Source organism: Leptopilina boulardi, unplaced genomic scaffold (assembly GCF_019393585.1).
Source record: "Leptopilina boulardi isolate dan_hultmark-lab unplaced genomic scaffold, ZJU_Lbou_2.1 LbouV2_310, whole genome shotgun sequence".
In the NCBI taxonomy this organism is placed as follows: Eukaryota; Metazoa; Arthropoda; class Insecta; order Hymenoptera; family Figitidae; genus Leptopilina; species Leptopilina boulardi.
In genome coordinates, this window is record NW_026137875.1 from 573,735 (window position 1) to 596,768 (window position 23,034).

At 27.4% G+C, this 23,034-nt stretch overlaps 1 protein-coding gene across 14 annotated transcripts in view; it reads right to left on the reverse strand.

Annotated features, from left to right (window-relative positions):
- Window positions 1-89: 89 nt before the first annotated feature.
- LOC127283719 (neprilysin-4-like) overlaps window positions 90-23,034 on the reverse strand; it is a 59,023-nt gene continuing 36,078 nt past the window's right edge. The window contains exons 3-18 of one of the 14 annotated variants that reach the window (XM_051308755.1): window positions 19,049-19,210; window positions 17,769-17,852; window positions 16,649-16,860; window positions 16,184-16,444; window positions 15,898-16,011; window positions 15,576-15,717; window positions 14,387-14,504; window positions 13,727-13,817; window positions 12,362-12,535; window positions 5,538-5,638; window positions 5,361-5,437; window positions 4,031-4,082; window positions 3,848-3,915; window positions 1,097-1,206; window positions 854-1,021; window positions 92-472 (exon numbers count right to left, since the gene is read on the reverse strand). In XM_051308755.1, coding sequence (XP_051164712.1) covers window positions 314-472; window positions 854-1,021; window positions 1,097-1,206; window positions 3,848-3,915; window positions 4,031-4,082; window positions 5,361-5,437; window positions 5,538-5,638; window positions 12,362-12,535; window positions 13,727-13,817; window positions 14,387-14,504; window positions 15,576-15,717; window positions 15,898-16,011; window positions 16,184-16,444; window positions 16,649-16,860; window positions 17,769-17,852; window positions 19,049-19,210 — 2,093 coding nt within the window. In that variant the 3' untranslated portion in view covers window positions 92-313. Of the gene's footprint in view, window positions 473-853; window positions 1,022-1,096; window positions 1,207-3,847; window positions 3,916-4,030; window positions 4,083-5,360; window positions 5,438-5,537; window positions 5,639-12,361; window positions 12,536-13,726; window positions 13,818-14,386; window positions 14,505-15,575; window positions 15,718-15,897; window positions 16,012-16,183; window positions 16,445-16,648; window positions 16,861-17,768; window positions 17,853-19,048; window positions 19,211-23,034 lie in introns of all 14 variants that reach the window. The other 13 variants (XM_051308759.1, XM_051308758.1, XM_051308764.1 and 10 more) reach the window with 13 other exon arrangements.

Consider the following 23,034-nt stretch of genomic DNA (forward strand, 5'->3'; position numbering starts at 1 on the left):
AAATTTTTTTTGATAAATAATTATTTGTTTTAACATTTTTGTCTTTTTTTCTATCAAAACAGACAAAATTTGCAATTTTTATAAACAATAGCTTATTTTAAAAATGAAACATTCTCTACAATCGTAAGATTTTTTCAATTATTAAAAGTATAAATTTTGTTAAAAATTAGTTAATAAATTAGAGTTTACGTATCTTCCTTAAGTTAAAAAAAACATTTTCCTGGTTGTTAGATTTAGCATTACAATGTTATATCTAATGTTCTTCATAATTTTCATTCTATATATTACATGATAATGATAAAATTTAGTTTAATCAATTCCATAGTGAACACATTGGTTCTTTTTGACATTTAAATGCTTCACTAAATCCTTTTACATTTGCCACGGCTCCATTTACTCTCGAAGGATTTTCCGTGTGAGCATCAGAACTTTTTGACGTTAAGTACGATGGTATTCCACTCTCACAATATTTCTATTAAACAAATTAAAATGTATTAATTATGTAGTACATCACATATCGCGCGCCAACCGCCTACGTAATCAAGAATTCTTGAGATTACGTTCGTACTTTAGCTCTGAGTTTTTACCTAATTTTGAGGTTATGTTTGTCGATTTTAATCTCAAACCAAGGCTATAATCTTAATTTTCAATAAGTAAGGGTACATAACCTCATAATTTAAGGTCAAATGTTGAGGACCTAGGTCAAGAGGACGCTGGGTTTGAGATTAAAATCAGGGCCATAATACTAACAAACCTAAAACCATAAATTAATTCTTGAAACAACGGTGGTGGCGGCGAGATCTTTTTTTAGTATATAAAGAGATATAATCTGAAAGTGAAATTCTTAACTTACCGCACCAAAACCAACAAAAAACAATTGATCTGAATCTAAGTTTTTTAATCCTGGTAAACTTTGTTCTTTAATTTTGTCTTTCTTAATTTTTTCCTTGTAAGCACCATAAGCTGCATTTAATCCTCCAGCGTCAGCAAAATTTTCATATCGAGTTTCTTTTCCGTCTACCTATTTTACATAAAAAAAATAATTATCTAATTCAAAGAGTTGTTTCAATAATATATTTAATTAAATTTCAATTACTTTATAATTATTATATTGATCCACAATACAATTATCCTTCTTCTTATATTCACGAATCAATTCGCCTGACGACGAAGAAATGAAATTTCCATTTCCATCCAAATGTCGACCTAATATGATTAGATATATTTAAAAAAAAAACAGTAATTAATGTAGATTAAGAAAAGAATAAAAAATAAAAAACATTATTATGCAATATACATATGAGTTATTTCAGAGAAAATCATCTATAGACTAGCTGATGTTAAAAAACTGCGTTTAAAAACAAATAAAACGTATATTTGATTTTAGAAAACCTTAAATGAAAATCAAGTTGAGTATAAGAATAATATTTATTATTTAAAAGAGACTTATGTAACCGAAAATCCACTGATCAGAATACTTAATTCACAAAAACTCCACTAGTCAGAAATGCAAATTTGGGAATCTCCATTCGCTAAAATATGTAACTTTCAGAAACTCTATTTTTCAGAATATTTGATTTTACGAATCTTTATTTGTCACAATAATTAAATTCCCAAATTTTCATTTGTCATAACTGCCGTGTGATATAAAAACTTAGTTAACTGACATTTTGACGAAAAATGAGTTTTTGGTTTCAATGAACTCGTAAGAAAAAACTGCGTCTAATAGTTATAGTTTAAATAATTTTTGCAAATTATTGTTTATAAAAAATAGTTATTAAAAATCTTAAAAACTCCAGAAAATGAAAGAATATTTGATAAAAAGTTATGGAAAGTACTTTGCGTAGTCCAAAAAACAAATGAGGCTGCGAGCTCGAATATAAGATTTGAAGGAAAAACTTAGTCAAAGGCAGTTGTGTGTTTTTTGTATCAAATAAGTAGTCGAGTCTGAGCATTGGATTTGAAATAAAAACCTCACATTTGCAGCGCTTGCAATTAGCTAAGTTCTTCCATCAAAAATTGAGTCGAGTCAGAGCCGAACGACAACTTAACTGCAATTCGGCTAAACTCGGATTGTCCTCGGGTCGCAGGCAGTAAGCTGCTGTTTCCCTTGCTTCTGTCAAAACTTCAACTCAGAGGTTATGTTTAGCGGAATGAAATGTGTATCAAGTTGAAATTGAGAAATAAAAAACGAAGAAAATTGTAAGTGAAATTAACTCAGACGTTCTTTTTTTAATGTTTATAAACTTTATAATAAAGATTGTTCATTTCATTTCAGTAGTTTAAACGTATATTATTATTATCATTATTCAAAATTAACATTGTCTAATTAGTTCTTATTTGGTGAAAATTTATTTGCAGTGTTCATGTACTTTTAAAATGATTTGTGAATTCGTAAAACGTATTATAGAACTGTTGCAACTGTCCCCTTACCACATGAAGTCACTGCAGTTAGCTAAGTTCTTCCATCATGGTGATTCCACAAATGGAACGCGCGTCTGACGCGCGACAATTGATCGTACGTATACGGAGCAGTATACGTATTATGCGAGAGAGTCCGTCTGTTGAAGTACGGCTGGTTCCACAATGGGCTCGACGCAAGGTAAACGCAGCGTTGACGCGACGCATCCCAATGCTAATCAAATGGAGATGCGTCGCGTCAATGCTGCGTTTACCTTGCGTCAAGCCCATTGTGGAACCAGCCTACAGTTTGCTGTAGGTACGCTCCGTATACGTACGATCAATTGTCGCGCGTCAGTCGCGCGTTCCATTTGTGGAATCACCATCAAATCAGCGGACCGAGCTCGCGTACCTATTTGGTGGACACTACGCAAAGGACTTTCCCAAACTTTTTACTTCATATTTGCATTCGGAAAAACACACAAGTGCATTATTTCATATAATTTGTTTAAATAATTAATTTTTTATTTCATAATTAAATAGAGCACCATCATTATACCAAGTATGTGAAGTTAAATTTAATAATTTTTTAATTCTTATTAGTTTTCTGAAAGCAAACAGTTTTTCCCTATTTTCTCGCTTCGACATAAATGTCAGTTAACCAAGTTCTTATATCACACGGCAGATAATATTTAACTTCCGAACTTGAAATTTGTCAGAATATATTTAACATTCCGGATTTCCACTTTACATAATTTATAACTTTCCGAATTTCCATTTATCATAATATTTAACATACCGAAATTCTGGTTGTCAGAATATCGAAATTACCAAATTTGCATTTGTCCAAATGTTTAACTTCCCGAATCTCCAGTTGGCAGAATATCTAATTTCTCGACTTTTCATTTTTCATAATATTTAACTTTCCAAATTCTAAATGTCAGAATATTGAACTTGCCGAAATTCTAGTTGTCAAAATATTTAACTTTCCAAATTTGCAGTTGCCAGAATATTTAACTTCCCGAATCGCTATTTGTCAAAATACTTAACATTCTGAATTTAAATTTGTCATAATATCTTACTTCTCAATATTTCAGTTGTCTTAATATTCATCTTCCCAAACTTGTATTTGTCAGTATATTTTACTTCCCGAATATCCATTTGTCCAAATAATAAACTTACCGAATCTCTAGTTATCCGAATATTGAAATTCCCAAATTTGCATTTCTGACTAGTGGAGTTTTTGTTAATTAAGTATTATGATCAGTGGATTATCTGTCACATAAGTATTCGGAGAAATAATTTTTTGACAGTTAGATATATACTCAATTGGGTTTTGGAGAAAATGATGGCGACCCAAATCATTCAGCAATTTAGGTCTTGATCATTTTATATGAAATTTCTCAAATAATTTAAAATTATATATATATATTATATGTCAAATTACCAAAGGCATCAAATCCATGAGACATTTCGTGACCAATAACGTAGCCCACTGAACCATAATTTAAGGCACTATTGAAATAAACAGAATAATAAGAATAATAATTGATTTTATAAATAAAATGTTTAAACTAAAAAATTCTTAAATTTCACCATTCTCTACGTAATTATAAATAAAAATACTCACAGTGGAATATTCGCATCAAAGAAAGAAGTTAAAAGCTGCGCAGCTGGAATATCTTTTCAAAAAATTAATATTATTAATAAAAAAAAATTACTGACAGCATAATATATACATATATATATACCCGGACAGCACCGAAACTTCCCTGAACCTTGCTTGACGAGGTTCGGGAACTTGAGTCGCGAGGTCCAAACGAGGTTGAGTTAATGTTTAAATGTCCGCGCATAATAAAGGTCAGACACAGAGGTTGGCTGAATATTGGATTTGAATTTCTGTTAAATATTAAAATTAAAGATTCTTGGCAATTTTTAATAGTTGTTTGAATTCATTTGCTTTCTTTTTCCGTATTTATGCTCCTTCTAAATTTCCAGAATATTTAACGATTACATTTAACAAATCTTGAATTTGTAATTTCCTTAAATATCCCCTCACAATATGCCAAGAATCATTAATTTTAATATTTAACAGAAATTCAAATCCAATATTCAGCCAACCTCTGTGTCTGACCTTTATTATGCGCGGACATTTAAACATTAACTCAACCTCGTTTGGACCTCGCGACTCAAGTTCCCGAACCTCGTCAAGCGAGGTTCAGTCAAGGTTCAGGGAAGTTTCGGTGCTGTCCGGGTATATATATATATATATATTATATGTGCCATTCCATAAGATTTTTTTATCACTTTTCGGAGTAACCTTTCCAAATTAAATGGAACACTTTTTTAATAATATTTATTAATATAAAGGTAAAAAATAATCACTTTTGAAGTGAAAACAATTGTTTATTTAAAAAATACTACAATAAATAATGAAAAAAGTTCACTCTTTTTCTGCACCACCAAATATATTGTTTTAAAGAACAAAATTTTCCTTATTTTTATAGCTTTCATACCGCACAAGAAAAATGACATGATTCGAAATAGTTAACTCACAATTTATGAAACAATGTTTGTTTACTTTTTTGTATTTTATTTACTGTGAAACGTCTGCTAACGCTGCGCGCGACTTTCGGCAGTTGTCGCTCTCGTTATTGAGCAGAAGCTCATTACACTAGCGTAGTAAAAAACATTTTGATCTTTAAACCAATTTATTTGGTGGTGCAGAAAAAAAATGAACTTTTTTCATTATTTATTGTTGTATTTTTTAAATAAACAATTGTTTTTACTTCAAAAGTGATTATTTTGGACCTTTATATTAATAAATATTATAAAAAAATGTTCCATTTAATTTGGAAAGGTTACTCCGAAAAGTGATAAAAAAAACTTATGGAATGGCACATATATTAAAAAAATTTTAAAATAATATATTAATATTTTATAAACTTCTTTTAACTTACTAATAGTATTCGTTGGGTTATAATAGAGTGCATTTAATGTTACTGGTGAAAGTATTGTTACTGGTGGAAATTCCCATCTGTAAGAATACATTATTTAAATTATGTTGTACAGTAACATAACCTAATCTAATTACTTGTAATGAAAAAGACAGAAATTAATATTTTATAATATCGTACTTATACTTGTCGAATGGTTTTCTAAAATTTGTTGCACTATTGCTTTTAACATATTTGAAATAATGAATTGCATTATCAAAATAATCTGGTCCAATTTTAAGCTGCAAAAGAAATGATTGTTTAATAATTTTTTTTATAATAATTAACAATTATAAATATAAAATCATCAACTTTTCTGAGAGGCTGTTTTATAATCACACAGAGAATAAAGTAGGAAATAGATAAAAGAATCGGAATAAATTCGAGTCTATGCAGAACAAATGAGAAAGATTATCGTCCAATCATTAATTTCATTTTCGAAATTTATCTATTTCCTATTTTACTCTTGGCGATGAAAAGAACTTCTTAATATGTGACGCGCTCTGAAGCAAAAAAATATACGTTATGTTTTCATATTTTTAAGTAAAAACAAAAAAAAATCAGCTCTCAATACAAACTACGTCAACTACAAACTACAAACTACAAACTATGTCTTTATTACATTCAAAATATTTAATATAAATAAAAAGGAACTTTTAATTAAGGTAAAACTATATCGTAAACACAACCCTGGTAGAGCAATTTCTACACGGGCAATTTTACCATGTGAGTAGTATACTCATATGGTAAATTTATCACATGAACACTACACACTTGATAAAATTGTCGGTGAATCTGTCACACTTTGCTTTTATTTCTTTTTAAAACTAGACGTAGACTGCGCGCGCCTTTTAAGTTGGTATTTTGTGCTTGACCAGAAATAAGTAAAGAATATTCATATTGCAAATGTCAAAATGATTGAAAATTAGTCAAAAGTTCAATCTTTTGTCGATAATAATTTATTTGACCGGAATTTATGATGTCAACACTTTTAAAAGTCGACATTTTATTAGAATGCTTTTATATGAAATTGGTTTCCCTATTGAAAAAAAACACGTATAATTATACGTATAATAATACGTATAATTATACGTATAATTGTACGTATAATTATACGTATAATTGTACGTATAATTATACGTATTATTATACGTATAATTATACGTATTATTATACGTACAATTATACGTATAATAAGACATACGAATTTGAAACAAGAATTATACGTATAATTATACGTATAATTATACGTATAATAATACGTATAATTAATTATACGTTTAATAATACGTATAATTATACGTATTATTATACGTATAATTATAATTCTATTAAAAATAGAATAATAGAATAGAATAGATTAATTAGTAGCAAAATTGCGCTGAAAATTTTTAGAAATTTTAAAATGCAAATTAAATTTCACGAAAAAAAATATCGTCGAATGTCAATTCAAGCAGTCACCCATCCAAGTACTAACCGCGTCCAACGTTGCTTAACTTCCGTGATCTGATGAGAACTTGTTCCTTCACCTTGGTGTTTCCGCTGTCTTGTCTTGATTAATAACTTTGTCGTATAAGTATTGTATCGCACCTAACCTCACTTTTAGTGATACTTATACGACAAAGTTATTAATCAAGACAAGACAGCGGAAACACCAAGGCGAAGGAACAAGTTCTCATCAGATCACGGAAGTTAAGCAACGTTGGACGCGGTTAGTACTTGGATGGGTGACTGCTTGAATTGACATTCGACATTCGTGAAATTTAATTTGCATTTTAAAATTTCTAAAAATTTTCAGCGCAATTTTGCTACTAATTAATCTATTCTATTCTATTATTCTATTTTTAATAGAATTATAATTATACGTATAATAACACGTATAATTATACGTATTATTATACGTATTATTATACGTATAATTAATTATACGTATTATTATACGTATAATTATACGTATAATTCTTGTTTCAAATTCGTATGTCTTATTATACGTATAATTGTACGTATAATAATACGTATAATTATACGTATAATAATACGTATAATTATACGTACAATTATACGTATAATTATACGTACAATTATACGTATAATTATACGTATTATTATACGTATAATTATACGTGTTTTTTTTCAATAGGGTTGTCATTTTCTAGAAAGGACATAGAAGCATCTAGAAACTTAATGAAACTGTCTAGAAACTTAATGTAAACTTTTAGAATCTTCATAGAACGTTCTAGTAAATTTATAAAAACTTATAGAAATTCCGTAGAATTTTCTAGAAATTTCTTGAAATTTTTGAGAAACTTTGTGGAACATTATATTCACAATACCTTGTACTATCTTCATGGAATTATCTATATACTTTGTGGAACCTTCTAAAAACCTCATAAAACTTTTTAGGGTTTTCATTGGAATTTTCTAGAAACTTCATGGAACTTTCTGTTCATAGAACTTTTCAGAGTTTTCATGAAACTTTCTAAGAACTTCATGGAACTTTCTAGGAACTTAATGAAATGATCTAGAATCTTTATGGAACTTTCTATTCATGAAACCATATAGAGTCTTTATGAAACTTTCTTAAAACTTAACTGAACTTTCTAGAAACTTTCTAGAATTTTCAAGAAACTTAATGAAACTTTTTAGAGTTTTCATAAAACTTTCTAGAAACTTAATGAAACTTCGTAGAAACTTCATGAAGCCTTCTAAAATTTTTGTGGAATTTTCTAGAAACGTCGTGGAATTTAAAAAAAAATTTAATGAAACTTTTTAATGCCTTCATGGAACTTCATAGAAACTTAATGAAACCTTCTAGAATCTTTACAGAACTTTCTAGACAATTCATGGAACTTTTCATTCATGAAACCTTGTAGAGTCTTTATGAAACTTTCTAGAACGTTTTATGAAGCCTTTTAGAAATTTCATAAAACCTTCTACAATGTGCATGGAACTTTATAGTAACTTCATGAAAACTTCTAAAATATTCACGGAAATTTCTAGAAACTTCATGGAACTTTCTGTTCATAGAACTTTTCAGAGTTTTCATGAAATCCCAGTCGAAAATCCTACGCTATGTTAAGCTGAACAAAAAGTTGTTTTGAAGTATTGAGATAACCATTAGAGAATTGTGAGACAGTAGATAACTAGCTATAGAAAACTTTCAGGAAGCCTGTTATGGCCGATTTTTCGCTTCCACGGAAAGCTTGAAAATAACAAATTTTGTACGTTTTAAACAAAGCATTCAAGTAGCTTTAAGAGAGTTATCAAAGAGTTGCAGGATTTTGCATATATAAAAAGAAAGCGTTCAGGTGGCGAAAATTAAATGAAGCGTCATGGATGTTTTAGGAAACAGAGGAAAAATGACAATGATCAAAAATTAAATTTAACCTTTCTTTCCATCTTTATTTATCTCGTAAAAATATGATGTATTAGATTATTATATTTAAATATTGAAGAATTAAAGAAAAATTATTTACGTCAGACTCGGTATTTCCACAGTCTTTTTAAAAGGGTACAATTGTTTTATAAAATATCTATTAGTGATATTAAATACTTTTTTTTAAATTAATTATTATCTTCTTTCAATTAAAAGTTAGTTGTCAATTAATTTTCTATATAGTGAAATTACACAATTAATATTGATTAATAATTTAATGTTTCATGTAAAATACTTTTAAAAATTTGTAAATAAAAATACGCTGTTAAATTCATTTTCATAAATTATGAAATTCTAAAAGAATAAAGAATATATTATTTATAAAAAATATTCATAAATATCAAGTATAAAAATAATAATCTTTTTTTTTAAATATTAAATATTTTGTCTTTTTTTAAGAAATTGTATTCATTATTCAATATAAAAGGTTTTCACCGTGTTCGTATTCCTAACCCCAAATTTTGCTCAAGTTATATATAATTTTTTTCGTATATAATTTAAGTGTTTAAAAATAAACGTTTTCTTTGAAAAATAATTTTTATATAATATATAAAGAATAATTATTAATTGTATAAAACGGATTTACAAATTACTATAGAATTTTTATGATTTTTCGATTTAGTTTAATTTAATGAAATTATTCTAGTTTTCAGGAAGTGTAAAAAAGGTAATTAAATTACATATTAATTTGCAACTTGTGAAAAGCAAATAGAATTGCTTTCTTACACATTAAACCAGGCATTAGGAAAGCATTCACCAAGCAAACTGGTAGACCTTTTGCTAGAAGCTGTCCACAGATATTCAACAAGCTGTAGAAAAAGCTTCCCGTTAAGAAGTCAGAAAGCAAATATCACAGAATTTTAGGTCTAATGTATAAATAGTTGCCATGAAGCTTTTGAAACCTTCATAACAGTTACCTGAAGGCCATGTGAACCCTTCAGGGAAACTTACGATTTTCGACTGGGAACTTCCTAAAAACTTCATGGAACTTTTCAGAAACTTCATAAAACCTTCTAGGAACTTAATGGTACTTTCTTGAAATTTCATAGAACTTTATACCTAGAAAGTTCGTAGAACTTTTGAAGAAACTGAATGAATAACCTTTTAGAATCTTTATGGAACTTTCTATGTATAAACTTCGTAGAACATTTTGGAAACATAATGGAAAAATCTAGGAAATCTTCATCAAAATTTTTAAAACTTCATGAAAATATCTAGAAAATTCAGAAAAGCATATAAAAATTTCAAGAAATCTTCTGAAATCTTCATAGATCCTTTTAGAAACTTGATGAAACTTTTTAGAAACCTAAAGAAATATTTAGAAATTATATTTCACCTTTTAGAAACTTTATAGAATTTTCTAAATATTTCATGGAATCTCTTAAGATCTTTGTTTATGAAGTAGAATATTTGCTAAAAAAATATTTACCTAAATATACACATTTTGAAAACCATCAAACCTAAGCAACTTTTCTTTATGAACCAAAAAGTAATAAATAAAAAATTAAAATCACAAACAATTTTTTTTCATTAGAATGCTTTTATTATGGCGTAGAAAAGTAGAACTATAAAAATTTTAATAAAAGAATAAATGTCCGATAAAATATTTCAATTTATTGCAAATATTCATTATGGCAGATTACATCAAAATGAAACATGACAGTTTTAAATAGTTTGTCGAATTGATTAAAGGTCCAAGAAGAAATAATTCGTAAAAACATTCAAAGTTGTCTAAAATATTTTAAATCATTGAAAACATTCTTTAAACCATATTTAATGAAAAAAAATTTTCCAATTTTGAATGCTTTTACGAATTACTTCTTCTTGAACCTTCAATCAATTCGAAAATATATTCAAAACTTTCATGATTCATTTTGATTCAATTTGGCATAAATAATACCTACTCGCAATAATTTTAATTATTTTGGCAAACATTTATTCTTTTATTGCAACTTTCAACAGTTATACTTCTATCTTTTATTTATCACTTTTTAGGCCGCCATAATAATAGCATTCCTATTAAAAAAAATTTGTTAAATTTAATTTGTTTAACTGGGACGCATGAATAAGTTCTAAAATTAATTTGTTAGAATTCCCATTTGTTAGAATTACATTAGATAGAATTTTCTTTTAACCGAATTTTTGCTTGATGTTCATCCGATTTTCTATATGACATAATTTTTATATAACCGAACATTCAATTGACAGAACTTCTATTTGATCGCATTTTTATTTCTCACAATTTTCATATACTCGATTTTTTGTTAAACAGAATAGCTATTGAGACAAATTCTTATTAGACAGAATTTTAATATAAAGAATTTACTTTTATCCTGAGTTTCATTTTTTAGAATTATTATTTCACAGAATTTCTATTTCATCGTTTTTTCATATTACAGAATTGTTACTTAACCAAATATTCATTTAACAGAATTTCCATTTGATCTAATTTTTATGTATCAGAATTTTCATTTTTTAGAATTTTCATTAAACAGAATATTCATTTAAATGAATTTTTATTAGGTAGAATTTTAATAGAAAGAATTTACTTTTAGCGGAAGTTTTATTTCTTAGAATTATAATTTAGCAGAATTTTAATTTAATCAATTTTTAGCATTGCAGAACTTTTATTTAGTCGAAATTTTATTTAAAGAATTTCTATTTGTTCGAATTTGCATTTTTCCGAATTTTTATTAACTCGAATTTCTATTAAACAGAATATTTATTTAGACGAATGTTTGTAAGACAGAATTTCCATTTCACCGAATTTTTATTTGTTCGAATTCTTATTTGAACGTATTGTCATTTGAAAAAATTCTTAAAACGTCGAATTTGCATTTGACCGAATTTGCAAATGTCCGAATAAGCATCCGGCAAAAACGATTCAACCATTTGCAAATTCTCTGTTAATCTATACATTGTTAAATAAACATTCACTTAAATATTAAAATATAAAAATTTATCTAAAAATAAGTTTCAGATGCATTGCTTCTTTCCATTGACTTTCGCGTATCGCTTTCAAAATAATAATGTACTTCATTTTGGTCCTCTGAACGTGCTTTCATGATAAACACTCAGAAAACAGAACGTGGATAAATAGAAAAAAAAAGAATGTGTCTCACTTTAACGCGACGATGAAAGGGAGAAAAGAATCAGGTTCAAGATCCGACCAATGGGATACGCGTTACGTTACTCTTTAGAGATTTCTTATTAAGGAAATTATATATTTCTTATTCCAAATTGGCTTTTTTCAACTTCGAAACATTTATTATATAAATTTATTTATAATGCAAACTTAAATAAACAAACGTCAATTCAAATGTTCAAGAGAAAAGAATTCACGGTAAGAAAAAAAATTCACCGTAACGTTCCAATTCGGTTTTTTCCCTAAACCGAATTCAGCTTAAGTTACCACCAATTCTTTTCGCTTACTCCCAATTCTTTTTTTTAAATCGGATATACTATAATATTTTTATTTATCAATTAAAAAAAAAGTTCATTGAATTTTTTGATTTGTTAAATTTCTTACCCCGTTATATTTCTCGCTGAAATCAGATGACGAATACCATTTTGGATGACCAATTGTATATTCCATTAACTTGAGTTTGTTCATTGCCAGGGATTTGGTTTCATTATTCATCCAATTGGAGTTTGAAATTTCGGTATTAATTTCTTTTCGTATTTCTTCAGCCATTTCTTTCGCCTATTCCAACAAGAATTTAATATAGAAGTATGACACCTTTTTTCAATAAAAATTAATTGTATTTGGGGAGTTCCATGCCAAACCAATATAGGTGTGCAAAAAGGTGAGCTATATAAAAAGCTAGAAAATTTTCGAGTACTCGAACGTTTTTGAGTACCCGAATATTTCGAGTACACGAGTAACTTCAATCACTCGAGTGAATTCGAGTACTTGTGTAAATTGAATTTGAATATTCGATTGTTTGTTTTAGTAAATTTTGCAAAACAATAAAAATTAAACGTTTAATATGCTCGAATTCATTCGAGTACTTGAATATTTTCGGGAACACGAAAACTTTGAGTGCTCGAATTCACTTGAGCTAAAGGGGAAAAAAACAACTGGCGCAGTACTGCGCCAACACTGGCCTTGGCTTAAAATAGGCAATCAATGGAAAGAATACTACAGGCTTAATCAGTTGTGAAAAGAAGTTGATTGAATCAGTGTAGATAGGTGTTACTACCTATTTGAAGTTGGGTCGACTTTAGGATCATTATTTGTCGGGTTAGAATTGTGCATTCTTTTGCTGTCTAAATTTGAATCAGCGAAACGTCGCTAATTTGCAGCTATAAGTATGCAGCTGATTCAAACAGCGTATATACACTGATGAAATAGTGTATATCAATGTATATACGCTGCTTGAATTAGCTGCATACTTATAGCTGCCCAATCATCGATCTTCCGCTGATTAAAATTTAGAGAGTGATGATATCAGTATATAAGTTTCTGTTGTTTACTGATTCAATCTATTATTTTTTACAACTGATTAAGCCTGTACCTGTAGTACACTTTTCACTGATTGCTTATTTACAGCAATGGCGATGCTATAAAAACCGCTTTGCGCCAGTGCTGGCTGGCAGCACTCTGCCAGCGTTGCTACATGTTATCATTTCAGGTTCCCGTCAGCGCTATCTGTCAGTGTTGCCGCTAGCGCTTCCAGTGTTGGCGCAAAATTGCGCCAGTTGTATTTTTTTTCCCTTTGGGTTAGTCAAGAAATTTGGAAAAAATCATGAAGCTCTTTTTTGGAGGGTAAAAAATGGTAAAAAAAATTTGAGCCAAATCAAAAATGTCACAGTCTACGATATGTTGGTTTGTCATGGAACGCCCCATTTATATACTTTATTTTGTTAATAATAAATAAAAAATACAACTTACAGTTTGTATGGTTACATTAGGAACTTGACTTTTCATAAATTCCATGGATATTCCGTTTTTGAGAGGCATATTATTTATACATATTTCCCACCTAACGATTTGAAAATTTCAATTTCAAAAAAAGTTAAAAATCAACATATATTATATAAATTTAATTAAATTATATTAATTTTGACTTTTAACCCTAGATAGTACACCCAGAAAAATGGTATATTTGTCTCATAGCCGAATAAATATGTATTTATTTTTAAATAAATTTTTATTTTATTTAAATAAAAAAATAATATTTACGCCAAATAATTCCTGCATGCTTCTGCCATCTAACGGCGGCAGAGCGTAATGAACCTATGATTATATTATTTTTCTACTTTTCGTTTTTCAATCGCATTTTTGTATGAATTTCAACAATCTTTCGGATTTAAGACATTTATAATATAAGGATCCTTGGTATTTTTTCCGATTTTGAAAAAAGTGTTTTAAAATCAATGTTTATCATTTTCACGTTCAGTGATGTTTTTTTAGGGCGATAATTAAATGCCAAAGAATTTCATTTCTTAATTCCCACTGGGTTCTTATAGAATTTCTACAGTTTTCTGGACTTTATGAGTTATTATTAATTTTTACAAGATATATTTAATTAGAAATAAAAATATTAGTAACCTTTCTGATCCAAAGGGAACTCCCATCACAACACCGAAAATCTCGGGAAGGATTTGACTTGTTGGTTTGTCTAAGTATGCATTGACTCTGCCTATAAATCTGGCATGAATGTAATTGACTGAAACAAAATTATATTCTATATGTATTTAAGGGTATGTGGGCAAATGACGTTTTATGTGATTTCAATAACTTTCTCTGAAATAAAAAATAATTTTGGGTTAAAATTTTGGAGAAATGATTTTGTTTGGTACAAGGAATCACGCCATTCTACTAATTTACTATAACTTAATGCAAAAATAATAAAAATAAAGCAATAAATCGTAAAATAATATGTATATAATAGTAGTTCATTCAACGGCCACTCGCTCGAATTGGCGCTGTTTACTGGAGCACTGAAACACTCAAGCAATGTCTGTGTATGCGTCGCCATCTTTGTTTCCATTTTCCTTTAAAAATGTCACTTTTTAAACTTAATTTTTTAATAATTTAACTAAAAATTATGCATTTTTCGGAGAACAGCGAGATTTCTTGTACCCAAATCTATCATCCCTCAAAATTTTAGACAAAAATATCTTATCATTTTAGAGTTAGATGGATACTACAAAAACACATTTTCCCATACTAGGTCATGTGGAAGGTTCCCACATACCCTTAATTTAAGATTTATTTTAATTAATTGGGTCAAAATGTAAGTGAAATCAGCCACTTGAAACTCTTTTATATCCAATTTTCAAATTGATGTTTTTTTTATAAAAATTATGAATACATTTTTATCCTCATAAACATTTTTCAAAAATTTTATTTATTTCAGAAATAATTAGAATTAAAATTTTTTCGACATAATGAATAGTTCAATCAATGCGATTGTCATTTAAAGATCCCTTAAGTATTTAACAGCTGAATAATAGCATTTTGATATATTCTAAACTCTGAGTACCAAATTTTAAAATATTGTGCTTCATATAAAAACAAAACTATTTGAAATTAATCAAATAATATTCTTATAGTTTAATTAAAAATCTTTAATTTACAATATTCATATGATCTATCAAAAAACATATAGATAACATAAATATCGTACATGAAAAGTGTTTCGTGTGATTTGTTTTACTCATTTTGATCCAATTAATTAATAAATTGAATTTTTATTAAAATATTTCATTTTTCATTATAATATATTAATACGCACCAATGGTTCTTTCAGGTGTCGCTTCTAAAAGCTGACCTAATTTGTCAAAAAAAAGTTTATCCATTACATATATTTCTTCTGATTCATCAATAACAACATCAGAATTTTTGAATAAAACTTGAATAAATTCGAGCAAATTTATCTAAAAACAATATATATAATTATAAACATCATTAAAAACAACAAAAGAATAGTAAGAAAACATAATGTTTTAATTAAATCTTCAAAATTTAATTTAAGGTAAAATTTTTATAAGAATTAGAACCAAAAATTATAATGCACCTAAATATCTGTATTAATAAAAAGTAAATATATTTTTTACCATTGATTTCGTGCTTCCAGTTTGTTTACGATTATAATGTTTTTGAAATTCACTAATCGTTATTTTATTATTTCCCAATTCCATTACATCTATTTCATATACAGGAGTTTTAATCTAATAAGAATTAATTAATATTAAGAGTAATTTAATTTTTAATTCGTTAAATAATTTGTAATTATGTTTACATATTAAAACAGAAAAATTTGGTGTGAACAACAAAATTTCTGTTGGTGGTACGAACAAAGCAATTTTCACAGCATTAATAAATATAATATACGAATATTACCTTTTCCAAGGAATAATGAAAGTCAATTAAATTTTGTATGTCATTTATTATTTCTTTTTCGTCCCTTCCTCCTTCGGATCCTGAATATGCAGAAATGAATTTTAATATAGACATAAAAATCTTTTCTTTAGGATTAGCATCATCAACTTTATCCAAATTATTTACTTCAGAATTGTATGAAATAAATTGTTTATGATTATAACTAATTTCTTTGTTAATGAAACTTGCAAATTCGATTCGGATGTCACTGGTTTGATCAATCTACAATTTAATGAAAATTATAAGTGTTATCATAATAGAAAATTTGCTGTATCATAACAAAATAAACATTATTTCTTATGGTTACTGCCCCAATGGGTATAATGACAGTGTTGTGTCATCGTTTACAATATATTGTCATTTTATTATTCTCATCTATTCGCGTTTTATTTAAAATTATATTTTAAAAAATTAAGTGATTCTTACCATGATAGTTTGAGTTGTGGAATTATGTAAATCAGGTGAAATCTGTATATTAAATAAATCGTATTCGCCAAGAATATTGGCATAATACTGAGCAACATTTTGCCATGTGATTTCTTTTTTTTCCCATACACTTGTATTCATTAGCAATGGCAAACCACCTACTTTTTCAATAATATTCCTTAAAGGTTCCAACCCTCTTTTATTAATGCTATCTGAAATAAATCGAAATTTATATTTTTACATTTTAAATATTTATTACCATTAAACAAGGTAATTATACCATCCCAGGGGCTATTATACCCATCGATAATTTTTAATTTTAAATATTTAAATATGCTGTTTAGTGTAAATATTGTTTGATAGTTGTAATTACTAAATTAGTTAATCAATTATTATTTGTAATTATAAGTTTGTTCATAAAAATGTTAATTGTATAAGTTGCCCATTGTTTCAAAACTATTTATAGTGAAAATCTAAACTGAAAGGATGCATATTTGTATTCAGAACAGATGATTGAAAAAATAACCTAACGCGAAGTAGCGTAAAAATTTTGGAATCTTATTTTCCAAGTGCTTATAAAAATAGTATGTTTTTACTTTTTAGGGGTGAGTTTGGATTTCACAAATTATTTAAACAGTGAAATTAATCATGACAAAATAGATAAATAAAAATTTTAATGTTTATATTCAGAAAATTTGTGCACGCAAAAATGCCGTCTATTTTCATAAGTGGACCACCTAAGTTGTTCACTGTAATTAAACATTTCACGTTTGATTAAAGATAGTATTACAGTTTTCAAGTAGTAAAAAAAGGGATTATATTATCAAGATGATTTGGAACAGGAAAATGCAGAAAAAAAATCGATTTTTTTGATAAACTGCGTAATACTATACCTTAATACAAATCGTCACTAAAGTTAATTTAAAGCTATTTTTATCATTTTCATTAAAAAGTATTTTAAATAAATAATTATTCAATAAAAATTTAAATTGTATGATATTTAATGAATTTTAAGAAGTTTTAAAATGATTTTTCCAGGGTGGTCCACTCATGACTACATTCCACTATAAATTTCAAAAAAGTAAGTTAGAATCTAAAAAATTAAATTAAAAATAATTACCTTCATCCATACAAGACTTGAACCATTTTTTCTCTAAAGCTAATAGCTTATTATCCTCAGAGCTTGATGGCTTTTGCAAAATTTCTAAAAACAACAATAGGAAGAATAAAAAAAATTATACAGTTCAAGTTATTGGCAATAAAATTAATATTTTTTATATTCTATATAATAATTTATTTACAAGAAAAAGATATTGTGATTATAATAATTATAATCAGGCATAAATTTAATATTAATTGAATTATTTAAAGCACACATATAGGAGAGATTCTTTTTCAATCGCCCCAGCCCAAAAAGTCAATGTTCTGGGATTGGCTTCATACTTTGGTAAATTGTTGTCCTATATGATAGTAATAAATCCCTAAAATATAAACTCATTAAAAAAATATTTGTAGAAAGTAGAGGGGGTTGAAGGTTTGACGTTAAGGGTAACATTGTCATTTTCAAATCCGTTTAACTATGACAAAAGTTAATGGATTTTAATTTATCTATAATGAATTTTATTGCATTTTTCACGTACTTTTCAAAAATGTATACGAAATTTAAAAAAAAAAATTTTTAACCCCTTTTTTTCAAAATCAACCCTTATTTTTCGATTTTCACCCCTTCGGGTATTTTTTTTTTTTTTTTTTTTTTATTTTCATTGGAAAGCTGAGGTTTTTTCCCATGAGCTATGTAAATATGAAAATGGGACAACAATAATTTTGTGAGAAACATAATATTAAATTAGGCGGTGCCTATCTAAATCCTCAAAGATGATCTCCAGGTACACCCCTTATCGGCACCGCCTACTTTAATATTCTGTTACTCACAAAATTATTGTTGTCCCATTTTCATATTTACATAGCTCATGGGAAAAAACCTCAGCTTTCCAATGAAAATAAAAAAAAAAAAAAAAAAAAAATACCCGAAGGGGTGAAAATCGAAAAATAAGGGTTGATTTTGAAAAAAAGGGGTTAAAATTTTTTTTTTTTAAATTTCGTATACATTTTTGAAAAGTACGTGAAAAATGCAATAAAATTCATTATAGATAAATTAAAATCCATTAACTTTTGTCATAGTTAAACGGATTTGAAAATGACAATGTTACCCTTAACGTCAAAACTTCAACCCCCTCTACTTTCTACAAATATTTTTTTAATTAGTTTATATTTTAAGGATTTATTACTATCATATAGGACAACAATTTACCAAAGTATGAAGCCAATCCCAGAACATTGACTTTTTGGGCTGGGGCGATTGAAAAAGAATCTCTCATAGGTATATATATAAAGCATTACCTTTTAAAACAGTATATATTTTTTTGTTAGTTATTGCATCCAAATCCCATTTTAATTTCTTTTCCGGAGTCGGAAAATTAGTCTGCCATGATCCACACAGGTAGGAATAAAAATCTTCACAAGGATTTACTGTATCATTCATTCCTTTTTTAATTAATTCGGCTGTAAAACACAAAATGTTGTTAAAAAAACATTCAATTATATTCAAATTTTGTATATATAATAAAAATTATAAAATAAAATTAGTGTAAATATTGTTTATGATCCACTGCAAAAAGAAGTAGGGGAGACTGGAGCTGTTTGGCGCACTTGAGTTTATTCAAAAGTGTTAAGTTAAATTAATTTTTCTCTTCATTCAAGTTAAAGTACTTGATGAACTGTATATTTGTACACAATTTCATTAATATTCATTAATTATTCTTGAGTATAGATTAAAATAAATAATTCAGTTTTTGGCTCTTTACATATGTTATTAAGAAACAATATAGTATATTATGTGGCTAGCACGTAAAGTAGTACTTTTTAGGTGAGGATGTAATTTTCAGTACGAGCTGTCGTTAGTGCGACGTAGGTGAGACGAAGGCGAGCTAAGTCGAACCGAAGTCGCACAGACAGCGAGTATTGTAATCATCCGAACCTAAAAATTACTACGTGCGAGCGCTGTTTCAAGAATTCTTGACCTAGGAGAGGGGGGAGTCCCCCCTCCTAAATTTTGAGGTTATGTTCGTTTCAAGGCTCTGAATATAGCCGCAAGTCCCCCCTCCATCCACTCATTTCCCCTACTCCGCCAAAAATGACCTAAATTTTGAGGGTACGTTTATTCTAAAACACTAATAAAGCAGTAAGTCCTTCCCCCTTTCCTCATCTCTCTCTGTATTTCCCGCCAAAAATGACATAAATTTTAAGGTTATGTAAATTTCAAGACTTTCAATATAGCCGCAAGTGGAGGTGGAGTTCCCGCCAAAAATAACTTGAATTTAAAGGTTATGTTCGTTTCAAGACTTTTTAATAATTTATTGGTTTTTAGGCAATTTCATTGAAATTATTTTTAAAAATAATTTCTTAATGTCGATTTTAATTTATTTAATTATTTATTTATTATTAATTTAATTAATTTATTAATTAAAATTTAATAGTTTTAATTTTAGTAATATTTATTCAGATTTCAATGAATTTGTAATAATAATTCTTTGAAATAGGTGGTTCATTTGGAAAAATAAGATCAATGGAAAATTAAAAAAAAATGATTAAAACAGGGGGGTTGGCGCGCGAAGCGCGCAGGGGGGCGTAGTCCCTCTAGTATATATATATATATATATATATATAATATATATATAATATATATGAAATAGTATATGAAATAAAATAAAAGCAAAACAAAAATTATGCAAAAGTTAACAACTGCCTTAAAGAGTGCTACTTTATCTGCCCAAAACAGGCACAAAAAAAGACACTTTCACAGAAAATTAAAAGGCATTAAAATAAGCTGCAACGCTTCTTACTTTAATCCAATTTTACTTATTTTAATCCATTTTGGTATTAAAATAAGCAAAATTGGATTAAAATAAGAAACGTTGCAGCTTATTTTAATGCCTTTTAATTTTCTGTGTTTTCATGTCAATGGCGAAAAAATAAATTTTTTGATTTATATTAAAAGTTTTTATAAAAAATTAATAAATATTTCAAAAGTACATTCGGTATTAGGTGGCGTGGTTATCTGACAATTTGGTTAAATATTAATAAAATGATTAAATGAAGTTGATTATATGAAATTTACACATTAATAAGCACCAATAACAATCGTTTTCAAAAAATTTAACCGAATAATGGGTTTTTAAATATTCTAAGCGTAATTATCAAAAAATACATATATTTTTTGATAATTTTACGATTTCATAGAAAATGCTTTTAATTTAAATGAAAATTTCTAATTTTTAAAATAATTTTATTGTAAAATTACAGTACAAGACTTATTTTGTTAAGTCTTATATTGTTTAAACTTTAAATCATATAATTTAATTAATTTCACTCTTGTGCCAAGCAATCCGGGGTTGCACAGTTTCAAATAAAGTGGTATAGAAATAAAAGTATTAAATATATTGCAACTTTCTTTTTTTTAAATTAAAGATGAAATGTTACCACAAGTTTTCTTTACAATAACTTTTTAAAAAAAGCAAAAATAAATGAGTTACACAACAAAGAGTAAAAAGTGCGCTTGTAACCCCCGTCTCCCCTACTGTAATTGCTAATGTTAACATTTCAAAAAAATTGAATATAAAACTTTAAATAAGAAACTTACCTATATTATAACATTCCTTGGTTTTACAAACAGCAATATCATTCTTAACATTTCTTTCGACTGTAGGTGTTTTGTCTTCAATTATCTTGAATGAATTAACAATGACTAAACTTCCGAAGAAAACACTAAAATGATAAAATATTGCATTTCTCAAATTACTATAAGTAACTAATAAACAATGTTTGTATAAAAAATATTTGTTATTTTTTAATCATTATTAAATTAAATGAAGTTTTAAAAGATTATAATGTCATATTTAAGAAATATAAAATTGTTATAAATTTTATATTTAGAAAATATTTTTTTAAATTTAGGGTTTATATTTTTTTAAGTTGTTATTTACATTCCCAGGATTAATTTTGTGCAGCAGAAAAAAATTTAGATAAGCTTTAAACGCATAAAACTGACGTCCCCATTTACCCCAAAATTTAGAAAATTTCACAAAATTCGGGGTAAATAAGGACAGCATAGTTTCTAAAAATGTTTTAAGAAAAAAGTTTCCTTAAGTATATACAGGGTGATTTTTATGTTCCGGACCCCCAAAATATCTTGAAAGGAAATAGTTTTTGAGAAAAATGTTGTATACAAAAGTTGTCAGGTTGAAAAAAATCTATTAAATTGAATAATTAAAAAACGGGCCCAGGGCCTTATGTGGGCCCTACAGACAAAAAAGTAAATTTTTTAAATGGAACCAAGTATTTTCAAACTCAGATTCTTGTAGCCAGTGATTTCCTCTTTTCAGACATGTGGTAACTTGTGGGCCCAAAGTTAAATTTGGGCCCAAAATTCGATTTTTTGTGGTTTTAAAGGTGATTTTAGTGTAACTTAGTTCCAAGGGGTTTTCGGGATCCCTGATTACGAATATGAAGTCAGTTTTTAAAAATTTTCAATAACGGACCCAAAATGACTAATTAAAAATGAAAAAAATTAAGGAAAATTATGAAACTTCTTATTTTAGACTTACTTAGCCTGCTAATTGTTAATTCAATGTTACTTTTATTGCTGTTAATTTAGTATCATAAAACTAGGGGTAAAATAAACAATAGATTTTTTCAAATTTTAATATTTAGGGGCTTATAAGGCCCAAAAGTAGATTTTCTTTGGTTTTAAAAGTGATTTTAGTGTGACTTAGTTTCCAAGGGGTTTTCGTGGTCCCTGATTACGAATCTGAAATCAGTTTTTAAAAATTTTCAATAGCGGACCCAAAATGACTAATTAAAAATGAAAAAAATTAAGGGAAATTATGAAACTCCATATTTTAGACTTATTTAGCCTTCTAATTGTTAATTAAATGTTACTTTTATTGCTTTTAAATTAGTATCATAAACCTTGGGGAAAAAAATTAGATTTTTATACAAATTTTAAATTTATGGGCTTATAAGGCCCAAAATTCGTTTTTTTGTGATTTTAAAGGTGATTTTAGTGTGAATTAGTTCTAAGGGGTTTTTGGGGTCCCTGATTACGAATCTGAAATCAGTTTTTAAAAATTTTCAATAGCGGACCCAAAATGACTAATTAAAAATGAAAAAAATTAAGGGAAATTATGAAACTCCATATTTTAGACTTATTTAGCCTTCTAATTGTTAATTAAATGTTACTTTTATTGCTTTTAAATTAGTATCATAAACATTGGGGTAAAAAATTAGATTTTTATACAAATTTTAAATTTATGGGCTTATAAGGCCCA